Source organism: Bos taurus, chromosome 1 (genome assembly GCF_002263795.3).
Source record: "Bos taurus isolate L1 Dominette 01449 registration number 42190680 breed Hereford chromosome 1, ARS-UCD2.0, whole genome shotgun sequence".
Lineage (NCBI taxonomy): Eukaryota > Metazoa > Chordata > Mammalia > Artiodactyla > Bovidae > Bos > Bos taurus.
In genome coordinates, this window is record NC_037328.1 from 479,077 (window position 1) to 494,851 (window position 15,775).

The 15,775-nt window shown below is 40.1% G+C and overlaps 1 protein-coding gene across 1 annotated transcript in view; it reads left to right on the plus strand.

Moving 5' to 3' along the window:
• The first annotated feature begins 291 nt into the window (after nucleotides 1-291).
• The window catches only part of LOC618212 (uncharacterized), a 130,044-nt gene continuing 114,560 nt past the window's right edge, over nucleotides 292-15,775 (plus strand). Inside the window, exon 1 of the mRNA XM_059890687.1 lies at nucleotides 292-410. Within this exon, the coding sequence (XP_059746670.1) occupies nucleotides 292-410 (119 nt within the window). The remainder of the gene's footprint in view (nucleotides 411-15,775) is intronic.

A 15,775-nucleotide genomic window follows, 5' to 3' on the forward strand; every position in this document is an offset into this window, starting at 1 on the left:
ACGGGCCTGGAGAGGCCCAGGCTGGGAGAGCGCGGAGACCTCTGGGCCCCTCATCCAACCCCTCAGGCCCCACACGCATGCCCAGCCACCTGCTGTGGGTCCCAGAAGCCTTCCAGGCCCAGGTGCCTGCCAGGGGTGGCAGTGTGCAGGGGCAGGGTGGCTTCGGCCAGCCACCGGGCTGCCGGCCCTGGCTGGCTGGAGTCCGGTGGCGGGTCCTGTGGTGCATGTACAGATTGCGGTCAGGGGAGAAGTGTGCCTGGCTCTCCTGACCAGCAGGCAGGTCAGAGCGAAATGGAAATGCAGCACAGGGCTTTCAGGGTGCCTGGTGGCAGCCGCCTCTATCTACAGCCATACAACCCTGAACAGTACCGACGTCATCTGATCTCAGAAGCTAAGCAGGTTTGGGCCTGGTTAGTACTTGGATATGAGACTGCTTGGGAATACCGGGTGCTGTCGTCTTTTTGCCTCCCCTTGGGGGTGGGGTGGCTCCTCTCAGCCACCCTGTGTGAGGAATCAAGGTGGAATCAAGATTGCTTTAGGAGAAATATCAATAACTTCAGATACACATGTGACACCACCCTTATGGCAGAAAGTGAAGAACTAAAGAGCCTATTGATGAAAGTGAAAGAGGAAAGTGAAAAAGTTGGCTTAAAGCTCCACATTCAGCATACTAAGATCAGGGCATCTGGTCCCATCACTTCATGGCAAATAGATGGGGAAACAGTGGCTGATTTTATTTTTCTGGGCTCCAGAATCACTGCAGATGGTGACTGCAGCCATGAAATTAAAAGACACTTACTCCTTTGAAGGAAAATTATGACCCATCTAGACAGCATATTTGGAGAAGGAAATGGCAACCCGCTCCAGTGTTCTTGCCTGGAGAATCCCAGGGATGGGGAAGCCTGGTGGGCTACCGTCTATGGGGTCGCACAGAGTTGGACACGACTGAAGTGACTTAGAAGAAGTTAGAAGACAGCATATTAAAAAGCAGAGACATTACTTTGTCAACAAAAGTCTGTCTAGTCAAGGCAGTGGTTTTTCCAGTGGTCATGTATGGATGTGAGAGTTGGACTATAAAGAAAGCTGAGTGCTGAAGCATTGATGCTTTTGAACTGTGGTGTTGGAGAAGACTCTTGAGAGTCCCTGGGACTGCAAGGAGATCCAACCAGCCCATCCTAAAGGAGATCAGTCCTGGGATTTCACTGGAAGGACTGATGTTGCAGCTGAAACTCCAGTACTTTGGCCACCTGATGCAAAGAGCTGATTCATTGGAAAAGACCCTGATGCTGGAAAAGATTGAGGGCAGGAGGAGAAGGGGATGACAGGGGATGAGATGGCTGGATGGCATCACTGACTCGATGGATGTGAGTCTGAGTGAACTCCAGGAGTTGGTGATGGACAGGCAGGCCTGGCGTGCTGCGATTCATGGGGTCGCAAAGAGTCGGACACGACTGAGCGACTGATCTGATCTGATCTGATATTTCATCCCACAGAAGCTCCTTTATGTAGAAGCCATAGAAATACTACTTCTGGCTACTAGAGGACAGAAGAGTTATTCTTCTGAGACTATTGCTTTTCATCTCACAGCCACGGGGCATGAACCAGCTGTGTTCCCACTTCCCTTTCTATCTTAAACCTGAGGGATAAATGTCAACCACCTTTAAAAACTGCAAGTTCTTCTGAAATTCATTTCAGCATGCTGGTTCACCTCAGTGCTATACTCAATTCCTTTGAATTTAATCTATTTCCCTCTATCATCTTTTTATATACCTCACATATTCATAAGCTGCTTGTATATTTTTTTGGAACCAAGGTGGATTACCATTCTTTCAGCCAGCGAGTAAACACAGGTCTTAGGATTCCTATACAAAAAGTTTGTCATGTTTCCACCAGCTATCCTTCTATATTTTCCTCCAGGATTCTCTGTGCCCAAGTTGCTTTTCTAAAATCAGTCGTCTGTTCAATATCTTGACCATTCACATTTTTAAAGAAAGATAATGGACTTGGACTTCCCTGGTGGTTCAGTGGTTAAGACTCCACTTGCTAATGCTGGGGACAGGAGTTTGATCCCTGGTTCAGAAAGATCCCACATTCCAAGTGACAAGTAAGTCCACGAGTTGCAATGACTGATGCTGGAGTGTCTAGAGCCCATGCTCCACAACAAGAGAAGCCACTGCAATGAGAAGCCCCAGCACCACAACTAGAGAAAGTCTGCACATAGCGACAAAGACCCAGCCCAGCCAGAAATAAATAAATAAAATTAAATTTTTGGAAAGCATTTATTCAAAGAAAGAAAGAAAGGGACTTTCCTGGTGGTCCAGTGGCTAAGACTCCGTGTTCCCACTGCACGGGGCCCAGGTTTGATCCCTGGTTGGGGAAATAAAAATCCCACATGTAGCAATGAAGATCCTATGTGCTGCAACTAAGACCAGGAACAGCCAAATAAACATATATACTTTTAATTTTTTTTTAAAAAAAGGAAGATGACGGCCTTGATTTTCCAAAGATGCACCAAGAATGATCAAGTCACTCTCACATCTTGACCCTGTTCTCCATTAATTCAAAACTAAAATTAAGTCTCCCTGTGTAAATCTATAAAGTAACATTTGAAGGTTGGTGATGAGCCCTTAAAATGGTCCTCAGACTCTTTCAGCACACATAGAATTCCATCAAATATAATACTTGCATTCATGTGCTAAATAGAAATTTTATTAATATTTATATCTTTTTCAACAAAAGATCTTCATTTATTCACTCAGTATTTAAGTATATACTGTATCCAAAGGTCTTGAAATGTTAGGAGTCTACACAGAAGACAGATAGTAGATACAGATCAGATCTAAACCTAAGTAATTCACATGATAGAGATATGAATAAAATGCCAGAAGGCTCCAGAAAAACCACCGTGGTGGGGATGGGTTGCATCATATAAGTAAAGGGAAATGAAGAGAGAGAAGATAAGGAGAAAAGATAACTGGAAAGGATCCCTTCTTATTAACGTTTCTGCTACAAACTTCTGGAGCAAGCACATTAGTCTCTAACTTCCTTTCCAGCCTGTCCTTCTAAGAGATTTCACTCTATGGACTTCAGATGGTCAGCCTCAGCACCTCAGGCTTCTCTGTGGAGGAAACACAAAGACACTGTAGGAACCGAAGATCCCCAAGAACCCACAACCCCTGAGGCCTCACTGCAGCCTCTGCACCTAGATTTAGATCACATAGAGGAAGGTTTGTTTCTTCACCAGTAGATGAAGGTGGAGAAAGTCAGTTTCACAAAATGGATTGTGGCAAAACAGAAGTGCAGTGCCCAAGAAAGGGAGAAAAGTCAGCACCACGAATCTGAATTAGCCTGCCATGTGGATTAGTGGGGCTTCCCAGGTGGCACTAGGGGTAAAGAATCCACCTGCCAATGCAGGATACAATGGGACCCCAGTTTAATCCTTGGGTTGGGAAGATGGCAATGGAAACCCACTCCAGTATTCTTGCCTGGAGAGTCCCTTGGACAAGGAGACTGGGGGATACAGTCCATAAGTTCACAAAGAGTCAGACACGACTGAAATGACTTAGCATGCACACATGGGGATTAGTAACCAGTGTAAAGAAGAGCCAAAAGGCCAAAGGAAAGTCAAAGAAAACCAAGTTGTCAATTTTCTAAGATAGAACCACAAGTCTTTCTTCTTCAGAAAGAAAAATAATCAGTGAGTTCTTTTACTTTAAAACAAAGCTGAAAGGGACCACATGCTACAAACAGCAATTTTAACTGTGAAGTCACTACACACAGATCACAGTCAAGTGCACTGGAAATATTTTATCACTACTAATAATCACATTATCAGTATTTGCAATTAATTTTTTTTTTATTTTTCAAAAAACGTAGGGCCTATGCATGGTTTTCACTGTGGTACTGACATCCTCACTTGCCTGCTTATGACAGGGAGCGTGAATGGTCCCAGAATGAGAATGCCCTGCAGAATCCCACAGAATCACAGTAGGAAAAGTTTTAGCAAGGACCATTAGACCATTTTGGACAAAACAGTTACTGGGCTCTTGGGTTTATTAACAGATCAGCTGGAGAAAAATAAGTCACTACATTAAACTATTTTCTACTTATCTCCACCATCCTCTTTAAGAATACACATTTTAGGGGGGAGGAGCCAAGATGGCGGAGGAGTAGGACGGGGAGAACACTTTCTCCCCCACAAATTCATCAAAAGAGCATTTAAACGTCGAGTAAATTCCACAAAACAACTTCTGAATGCCGGCAGAGGACATCAGGCACCCAGAAAAGCAACCCAACTCTTCGAAAGGAGGTAGGGAAAAAATATTAAAAACAAAAAAAAAGAGACAAAAGAGGGAGGGACGGAGTTCCGTCCCGGGAAGGGAATCTTAAAAAGAGAGAAGTTTCCAAACATCAGGAAACCTTCTCACTGCCGAATCTGTGCCGAGCTTTGGAAGCACAGAGGGCAACATAACAGGGAGAAAAAATAAATAAACAATTTAAAACTCGCAGATTGCGAGCCCTACGGTAACTCCCCCAGCAGAGAAGCAGCGCAGACGCCTGCATCCGCCATTAGCAAACCGGGGCTGGGCAGGGAGGCGCGGCGTGGGCTGCATCGCTGAGAGTAAGAATCTGGCCTGAATACCCTGAGCGCTATCTGAGCGAAATAATTTGGGCTAGCAAACCAGACTGTGGGATACCTACCACGAGAAAAGCCAGCCCTAACCTAAGACCGCCAGGCCCGCGCACGGAACAAAGGACTGAACAGAGATAGCCGGCTGCAGACCTTCCCCCTCCGGTGACAGGCAGCCAGAGCCGGAAGGGGGCAATCGCAGCCCCAGAGAGACATTATCTATAAAACTGTAAGCAGGCTTCTTTGCTAACTAAAACTTCTTGGGGGTCTGGACGGTCAACATCTGCCTGAGAAGGTGCGCCGGTTTTACATCCAGATAACCGAGTGGCGGGGAGGCGATAAGTCGCAGCATTGGCGCTCGCCTGGGAAGAACAAATTGGCGCTCGGACCTGGGAAGAGCACAAAACGCAGGCCCAACTGAGTCTGCGCCTCTGAGGACTACCCGAGTGCCTGAACCTGAGCGGCTTGGACCTGGGAGGTGCATGCAGCCCAGGGCCAGCCTCGGATTGTTCCCGGTGGAACAACCTAGAGTCCGAGCAGTGTGGACAGGGAGGCTACACGCGCCGTGAGCGGGGGCAGACCCAGGGTGGCTGAGGCACTGCGAGCCCACGCCAGTGTTATTTGTTTGCAGCATCCCTCCCTCCCTCCCCACAGCGCGACTGAACAAGTAAGCCTAAAAAAAAAAAAAAAGTGTCCTCCACCGTGCCCTTTGAGTCAGGGCGGAAACCAGATACTGAAGAGACTAGCAAACAGAAGAAGATATAACAGAGGGAAACGCCTTGGAAGCTACAGGCAATAGATCAAAACCCTGTGGTTACTACGGACTACATAGAAAGGGGCCTATAGATCTTGAGAAATATAAATCTGACCAAGGAACTAGCCAAAAATGAACTGAACCCACAACACCCACAAAAAAAAAAAAAAAAAAAAAGTCCTAGATATATTTTTATTATTTTTACGATCATTCTTTCTTCTTTTTTTTTAATTAAAAAAAAAAAAATTTTAAGTCCTCTATTGTTCCTTTAATTTTCACCTTTATATCCTATTACTTTGCAAAAAAAAAAAAAGACCCTATTTTTTTCTTCTTCAGCAGACTTCATATATATATATTTTATAATTTTTTGACCTTGTTTTTTTTTGTTTGTTTTTGTTTTTTTCTTCTTTTCTTTAACATTGTATTTTTGAAATTCTAAACTCTACTCTAGATTTTTAATTTTCGCTTTTTGGTATATGTTATCAATTTTGTACCTATAGTTTTTTTTTTATATAATTTCTGTGACTTTTTTTTTTTTCTTCTTCTCTGTTTCTTTCTCTTCTTCTTTTATATAACATTGTATATCTGAAATTCCAAACTTTACTCTAGATTTTTAATTTATGCTTTTTGGTATTTGATATCAATTTTGTACCTGTATTTTCTTTATAATTTTTGTGACATTGTTCGTATTTGTTTGTTTTCTCTCTTTATTTTTCTTCTTCTTTTTTTTTTTTTTTTTTTAACATTGTATTTTTGAAATTCCAAACTCTACTCTAGATTTTTAATTTTTGCTTTCTGGTATTAGTTATCAATTTTGTACTTGTACTTTCTTTATAATTTTCACGACCTTGTTTGTTTTTGTTTGTTCGTTTTTTCTCTCTTTCTTTTCCTTCTTCTTTTCTTTAACATCGTATTTTTGAAATTCCAAACTCTACTCTAGATTTTTAATTTTCGCTTTCTGGTATTAGTTATCAATTTTGTACCTGTACTTTCTCTATAATTTTCGCGACCTTGTTTGTTTTTGTTTGTTCGTTCTTTCTCTCTTTCTTTTCCTTCTTCTTTTCTTTAACATCGTATTTTTGAAATTCCAAACTCTACTCTAGATTTTTAATTTTTGCTTTTATGTATTTGTTACCAATTTTGTACCTATAAGGACCCAATCTTCAGGACCCATTTTTCACTAGGGAGTGAGATTACTGGCTTGACTGCTCTCTCTCCCTTTGGACCCTCCTTTTTCTCCACCAGGTCGCCTGTGTCTCCTCCCTAACCCCTCTCTACTCTACCCAACTCTGTGAATTTCTGTGTGTTCCAGACGGTGGAGAACACTTAGGGAACTGATTACTGGCTGGATCTGTCTCCCTCCTTTTCATTCCCCCCTTTTATCCTTCTGGCCACCTCTGTTACCTTCCTCCTTCTTCTCTTCTCTGTATAACCCCGTGAACATCTCTGAGTGGTCGAGTTGTGGAGTGCACATAAGGAAGTGACTACTGGCTAGCCCACTCTCTCCACTATTGATTCACCTCATCTCATTTGGGTCACCTCTAACTCCCTCCTCCCTCTTCTCTTCTCCATGTAACCCTGTGAACCTCTCTGAGTGACCCTCACTGTAGAGAAACTTATCATCTTTAATGTAGATGTTTTATCAATGGTGCTGTATAGAAGGAGAAGTTTTGAAACTACTGTAAAAATAAGACCGATAATCAGAAGCAGGAGACTTAAGTCCAAACCCTGACTCCAGGGAACTCCTGACTCCAAGGAACATTCATTGACAGGAGCTCATCAAATGCCCCCATACCGACACTGAAACCAAGCACCACACAAGGGCCAATAAGTTCCAGGGCAAGACATACCAAGCAAATTCTCCAGCAACAAAGGAACACAGCCCTGAGCTTCAAGATACAGGCTGCCCAAAGTCACCCCAAAACTATAGACATCTCATAACTCATTACTGAACATTTCATTGCACTCCAGAGAGAAGAAATACAGCTCCACCCACCAGAACACCGACACAAGCTTCCCTAAGCAGGAAACCTCGACAAGCCACCTGTACAAACCCACACACAGTGAGGAAACGCCACAATAAAGAGAACTCCACAAACTGCCAGAATACAGAAAGGACACCCCAAACTCAGCAATTTAAACAAGATGAAGAGACAGAGGAATACTCAGCAGATAAAGGAACAGGATAAATGCCCACCAAACCAAACAAAAGAGGAAGAGATAGGGAATCTACCTGATAAAGAATTCCAAATAATGATAGTGAAATTGATCCAAAATCTTGAAACTAAAATGGAATCACAGATAAATAGCCTGGAGACAAGGATTGAGAAGATGCAAGAAAGGTTTAACAAGGACCTAGAAGAAATTAAAAACACTCTGGAGGCAACAAATAGTAGAATAACAGAGGCAGAAGACAGGATTAGTGAATTAGAAGATAGAATGGTAGAAATAAATGAATCAGAGAGGATAAAAGAAAAACGAATTAAAAGAAATTAGGACAATCTCAGAGACCTCCAGGACAATATTAAACGCTACAACATTCGAATCATAGGGGTTCCAGAAGAAGAAGACAAAAAGAAAGACCATGAGAAAATACTTGAGGAGATAATAGTGGAAAACTTCCCTAAAATGGGGAAGGAAATAATCACCCAAGTCCAAGAAACCCAGAGAGTACCAAACAGGATAAACCCAAGGAGAAACACCCCAAGACACATATTAATCAAATTAACAAAGATCAAACACAAAGAACAAATATTAAAAGCAGCAAGGGAAAAACAACAAATAACACACAAGGGAATTCCCATAAGGATAACAGCTGATCTTTCAATAGAAACTCTTCAAGCCAGGAGGGAATGGCAAGACATACTTAAAATGATGAAAAAAAGAAAATAACCTACAGCCCAGATTATTGTACCCAGCAAGGATCTCATTCAAGTATGAAGGAGAAATCAAAAGCTTTTCAGACAAGCAAAAGCTGAGAGAATTCTGCACCACCAAACCAGCTCTCCAACAAATACTAAAGGATATTCTCTAGACAAGAAACACAAAAACGGTGTATAAACTCGAACCCAAAACAATAAAGTAAATGGCAACGGGAACATACTTATCAGTAATTACCTTAAATGTAAATGGGTTGAATGCCCCAACCAAAAGACAAAGACTGGCTGAATGGATACAAAAACAAGACCCCTACATATGTTGTCTACAAGAGACCCACCTCAAAACAGGGGACACATACAGACTGAAAGTGAAGGGCTGGAAAAAGATTTTCCATGCAAATAGGGACCAAAAGAAAGCAGGAGTAGCAATACTCATATCAGATAAAATAGACTTTAAAACAAAGGCTGTGAAAAGAGACAAAGAAGGTCACTACATAATGATCAAAGGATCAATCCAAGAAGAAGATATAACAATTATAAATATATATGCACCCAACACGGGAGCACCGCAGTATGTAAGACAAATGCTAACAAGTATGAAAGGAGAAATTAACAATAACACAATAATAGTGGGAGACTTTAATACCCCACTCACACCTATGGATAGATCAACTAAACAGAAAATTAACAAGGAAACACAAACTTTAAATGATACAATAGACCAGTTAGACCTAATTGATATCTATAGGTCATTTCATCCCAAAACAATGAATTTCACCTTTTTCTCAAGCGCACACGGAACCTTCTCCAGGATAGATCACATCCTGGGCCATAAAGCTAGCCTTGGTAAATTCAAAAAAATAGAAATCATTCCAAGCATTTTTTCTGACCACAATGCAGTAAGATTAGATCTCAATTACAGGAGAAAAACTATCAAAAATTCCAACATATGGAGGCTGAACAACACGCTGCTGAATAACCAACAAATCACAGAAGAAATCAAAAAAGAAATCAAAATTTGCATAGAAACGAATGAAAATGAAAACACAACAACCCAAAACCTGTGGGACACGGTAAAAGCAGTCTTAAGGGGAAAGTTCATAGCAATACAGGCACACCTCAAGAAACAAGAAAAAAGTCAAATAAATAACCTAACTCTACACCTAAAGCAACTAGAAAAGGAAGAAATGAAGAACCCCAGGGTTAGTAGAAGGAAAGAAATCTTAAAAATTAGAGCAGAAATAAATGCAAAAGAAACAAAAGAGACCATAGCAAAAATCAACAAAACCAAAAGCTGGTTCTTTGAAAGGATAAATAAAATTGACAAACCATTAGCCAGACTCATCAAGAAACAAAGGGAGAAAAATCAAATCAACAAAATTAGAAACGAAAATGGAGAGATCACAACAGACAACACAGAAATACAAAGGATCATAAGAGACTACTATCAACAATTATATGCCAATAAAATGGACAACGTGGAAGAAATGGACAAATTCTTAGAAAAGTACAACTTTCCAAAACTGGACCAGGAAGAAATAGAAAATCTTAACAGACCCATCACAAGCATGGAAATTGAAACTGTAATCAAAAATCTTCCAGCAAACAAAAGCCCCGGTCCAGACGGCTTCACAGCTGAATTCTACCAAAAATTTAGAGAAGAGCTAACACCTATCCTGCTCAAACTCTTCCAGAAAATTGCAGAGGAAGGTAAACTTCCAAACTCATTCTATGAGGCCACCATCACCCTAATACCAAAACCTGACAAAGATCCCACAAAAAAAGAAAACTACAGGCCAATATCACTGATGAACATAGATGCAAAAATCCTTAACAAAATTCTAGCAATCAGAATCCAACAACACATTAAAAAGATCATACACCATGATCAAGTGGGCTTTATCCCAGGGATGCAAGGATTCTTCAATATCCGCAAATCAATCAATGTAATACACCACATTAACAAATTGAAAAATAAAAACCATATGATTATCTCAATAGATGCAGAGAAAGCCTTTGACAAAATTCAACATCCATTTATGATAAAAACTCTCCAGAAAGCAGGAATAGAAGGAACATACCTCAACATAATAAAAGCTATATATGACAAACCCACAGCAAACATTATCCTCAATGGTGAAAAATTGAAAGCATTTCCTCTAAAGTCAGGAACAAGACAAGGGTGCCCACTTTCACCATTACTGTTCAACATAGTTTTGGAAGTTTTGGCCACAGCAATCAGAGCAGAAAAAGAAATAAAAGGAATCCAAATTGGAAAAGAAGAAGTAAAACTCTCACTATTTGCAGATGACATGATCCTCTACATAGAAAACCCTAAAGAGTCCACCAGAAAATTACTAGAAATAATCAATGACTACAGTAAAGTTGCAGGATATAAAATCAACACACAGAAATCCCTTGCATTCCTATACACTAATAATGAGAAAACAGAAAGAGAAATTAAGGAAACAATTCCATTCACCATTGCAACGGAAAGAATAAAATACTTAGGAATATATCTACCTAAAGAAACTAAAGACCTATATATAGAAAACTATAAAACACTGGTGAAAGAAATCAAAGAGGACACTAATAGATGGAGAAATATACCATGTTCATGGATTGGAAGAATCAATATAGTGAAAATGAGTATACTACCCAAAGCAATTTATAGATTCAACGCAATCCCTATCAAGCTACCAACAGTATTCTTCACAGAGCTAGAACAAATAATTTCACAATTTGTATGGAAATACAAAAAACCTCGAATAGCCAAAGCGATCTTGAGAAAGAAGAATGGAACTGGAGGAATCAACCTACCTGACTTCAGGCTCTACTACAAAGCCACAGTTATCAAGACAGTATGGTACTGGCACAAAGACAGAAATATTGATCAATGGAATAAAATAGAAAGCCCAGAGATAAATCCACGCACATATGGACACCTTATCTTCGACAAAGGAGGCAAGAATATACAATGGATTAAAGACAATCTCTTTAACAAGTGGTGCTGGGAAATCTGGTCAACCACTTGTAAAAGAATGAAACTGGACCACTTTCTAACACCATACACAAAAATAAACTCAAAATGGATTAAAGATCTAAACGTAAGACCAGAAACTATAAAACTCCTAGAGGAGAACATAGGCAAAACACTCTCCGACATACATCACAGCAGGATCCTCTATGACCCACCTCCCAGAATATTGGAAATAAAAGCAAAAATAAACAAATGGGACCTAATTAACCTTAAAAGCTTCTGCACATCAAAGGAAACTATTAGCAAGGTGAAAAGACAGCCTTCAGAATGGGAGAAAATAATAGCAAATGAAGCAACCGACAAACAACTAATCTCAAAAATATACAAGCAACTCCTACAGCTCAACTCCAGAAAAATAAACGACCCAATCAAAAAATGGGCCAAAGAACTAAATAGACATTTCTCCAAAAAAGACATACAGATGGCTAACAAACACACGAAAAGATGCTCAACATCACTCATTATCAGAGAAATGCAAATCAAAACCACTATGAGGTACCATTTCACACCAGTCAGAATGGCTGCGATCCAAAAGTCTACAAATAATAAATGCTGGAGAGGGTGTGGAGAAAAGGGAACCCTCTTACACTGTTGGTGGGAATGCAAACTAGTACAGCCACTATGGAGAACAGTGTGGAGATTCCTTAAAAAACTGGAAATAGAACTGCCTTATGATCCAGCAACCCCACTGCTGGGCATACACACTGAGAAAACCAGAAGAGAAAGAGACACGTGTACCCCAATGTTCATCGCAGCACTGTTTATAATAGCCAAGACATGGAAGCAACCTAGATGTCCATCAGCAGATGAATGGATAAGAAAGCTGTGGTACATATACACAATGGAGTATTACTCAGCCATTAAAAAGAATACATTTGAATCAGTTCTAATGAGGTGGATGAAACTGGAGCCTATTATACAGAGTGAAGTAAGCCAGAAGGAAAAACATAAATACAGTATACTAACGCATATATATGGAATTTAGAAAGATGGTAACAATAACCCGGTGTACGAGACAGCAAAAGAGACACTGATGTATAGAACGGTCTTATGGACTCTGTGGGAGAGGGAGAGGGTGGGAAGATTTGGGAGAATGGCAATGAAACATGTAAAGTATCATGTGGGAAACGAGTTGCCAGTCCAGGTTCGATGCATGATGCTGGATGCTTGGGACTGGTGCACTGGGACGGCCCAGGGGGATGGTATGGGGAGGGAGGAGGGAGGAGGGTTTGGGATGGGGAACACATGTATACCTGTGGCGGATTCACTTTGATATTTGGCAAAACTAATACAATTATGTAAAGTTTAAAAATAAAATAAAATTGGAGAAAAAAAAATAAAAAATAAAAATAAAAATTTATAAGCTCAAAAAAAAAAAAAAGAATACACATTTTAAAAGGAGACAATATAAAAAGGAGATAATATAAAAGTTGTTATATTAAAAACTGCTACTCTGGCATTTTGCAAGTTATCTAGAATAACAAAGAAAAAAATTAGTTTGCAAATGTCTCAGCCTCGATTCCAACTATCATCTCTTACCAAACTAAAATTCATATTATTACTAATTAATTTTCTGTCTAGCGTTCTTCCAGTTTACAAAAAAAAAAAAAAATCAGTAACATAAAATGTTTCATAACTTTTTAAAACTGCCCTAAAATTTTGGAGGATAATATATATGTTTCAGTTAAAGTTGAGAAGTTCGCCCTAGCGATGAAAACAATGAAAACATCACCCTAATCATTGGTGTAAAACACAAGATATGAACAACTATTAAAATATCTCTCTATGAAATTGATTGATTCTACTGTAGCTTCACCTAGCTATTTACTAACCAGTAAGTAACTTCCAGAAAAACATCCACTTCTGCTTTATTGACTACACCAAAGCCTTTGACTGTGTAGATCACAACAAACTGTAGAAAATTCTTAAAGTAATGGAATACCAGACTACCTTACTGCCTCCTGAGAAGTCTGTATGCAGTTCAAGAAGCAACAGTTAGAACTGGACATGGAACAACAGACTGGTTCCAAATTGGGAAAGGAGTATGTCAAGGCTGTATATTGTCACCCTGCTTATTTAACTTATATGTAGAATACATCATGTGAAATGCCAGGCTGGATGAAGCACAAGCTGGAATCAAGATTGCTGGGGAAAATATCAGTAACCTCAGATATACAGATGACACCATCCTTATGGCAGAAAGAAAAGAACTAAAGAGCCTCTTGATGAAAGTGAAAGAGAAGAGTGAAAAAGTTGGCTTAAAACTCAACATTCGTAAAACAAAGATCATGGTATGTGGTCCCATCACTTCATCATAAATAGATGAGGAAACGGTGAAAACAGTGAGAGACTTTATTTTCTTGGGCTCTAAAATCACTGCAGATGGGGACTGCAGCCATGAAATTAAAAGACACTCGCTCCTTCAAGAAAAGCTATGATGAAATTATACAGCATATTAAAAAGCAGAGACATTACTTTGCTGATAAAGGTCTGTCTAGTCAGAATTATGGTTTCTCCAGTAGTCATATATGGACATGAGCGTTGGACTATAAAGAAAGCTGAGCACCGAAGAATTGATGCTCTTGAACTGTAGTGTTGGAGAAGACTCTTGAGTGTCCCTTGGACTGCAAGGAGATCCAACATGTCTATCCTAAAGGAAATCAGTCCTGAATGTTCATCAGAAGGACTGATGCTGAAGCTGAAACTCCAATACTTTGGCCACCTGATGCAAAGAACTGACTTACTGGAAAAGATCCTGTTGCTGGGAAAGATTGAAGGCAGGAGGAAAAAGGGATTACAGAGGATGAGATGGTTGGATGGCATCACTAACTCAATGGACATGAGTTTGAGAAAGCTCTGGGAGTTGGTGATGGACAGGGAAGCCTGGCATGCTGCAGTCCATGGGTTCACAAAGAGTTGGACACGACTGAGCAACTGAACTGAACTGAAGTAAATTTTAACATAAACAAATAAAAATGTGTTTAATAGGATAAATACTTTAAGTTATATAATTTTCCCTTTAAAACTAAATTGTTTTACATGCTTGTTCCCCCCCCCTTTCGGGGGGGGGGGTGTTATGTAAGCAACCTCTCATCTCTGAAGATCTACCTCAGCCCTTGATCAACTGTTCTCTGTACCACAAGAAAGTCAAAGTCCTACATAGAACATGTTTCTTATATCACATCTCTTGTTTGTGTTTCACTTCAGAGAGTATAGTCCATCAAGTAAACATTATGTTTCAAAAGCATTGGCCTTTAAAAGAGGGTACACAGGTTTGGTTGTGGGCCCCCAATCAGTGCCTCAGTGCAAAGAAAGAAGAAGTAAATGCATCACTTCAGGATGAGGGGAAAAAACAGAGGCTGTGAGCAGTAGGTCCCCTCTGCAGATCTTTGGACAGTAGTCTGAAATAAAGTCACTGAGGGTATGGGCCATTGTTGGCTTTAAAGGGACTCATGAGAAATATGACTGCATTATGGATGCTGATCTATGCTATCACACTTAGATAATTCTCAAACTATCCCTATGCTGGAGGTGTTATCCTTAGTACCATTTTACAGGTGCAGAAACCAAGGACAGAAGTTAGCAAACTTGCCCAAGGTTACAGGCTGATACACAGCAGAGCCCAAGATCCCTTGTCACCCTCTTCACAGAGGTCCCAGCTAGGTGTCCACCCAACATCTTTCTCTCAATAAGCCAATGGGAATAAAATGCCAAATTCTTAACTCTAACACCATGCTATGATACCATTTAGGAAAATTTGATGAGGGAGAGATTTCTGAATTGTAATAATGCCCTTCTATTTACTCCTCCCTGATGGATCAGATGTAAATATTCCTGATCAGTCCACCAAGAAGAAGCTGCGATTTATTAAGCCAAAATGAAAAAGGAAGCAGGGAATAAGACAACCAAATTCCATAAAAACATTGTTATACAAATGTGATTTTTAATTCAATACAATGAAGTGCTTTTCTAGCTTTGGGCTCCATAAAAAGCTGATGTTAATGTCATGCTACCTTCAAGTACATCAAAAATAACACAAAACACTTTAAGACAACACAAGGGACAAAAAGAAAAAAAAATCAAAATGAAACATTTTTTAGAAAAATGTTATATTTGAACAGTGTACAATGTTTTTAATTACTTAAAATTTGGATTTAGTAGAATGTATAACTTCATCTTGCCTCTGTCAATTATCTCTGAAGGCAAAGAAAAAAACTAATAAAGGCTCAAAGAGAGTAGTAAGGGGAGAGCCAGGGAAGGAGGGGAGGTGGCTGCCGCCTCTGAAGCAAACAGACAGAAAGTTCCCTTCTGAACTTTCAGCCCATACAGTGGGTGGCTTCCTTCCAGGTGGGGACCTCATCTGGACCCCAAAGCAGTGGTTCTCAGATTCTGTATACACAGTACTAACTGGATAGCTCTAGCTTCCCAGTGTCCATAACTATGAAGATAGGGTGTAAGAATTTTCAATTTAA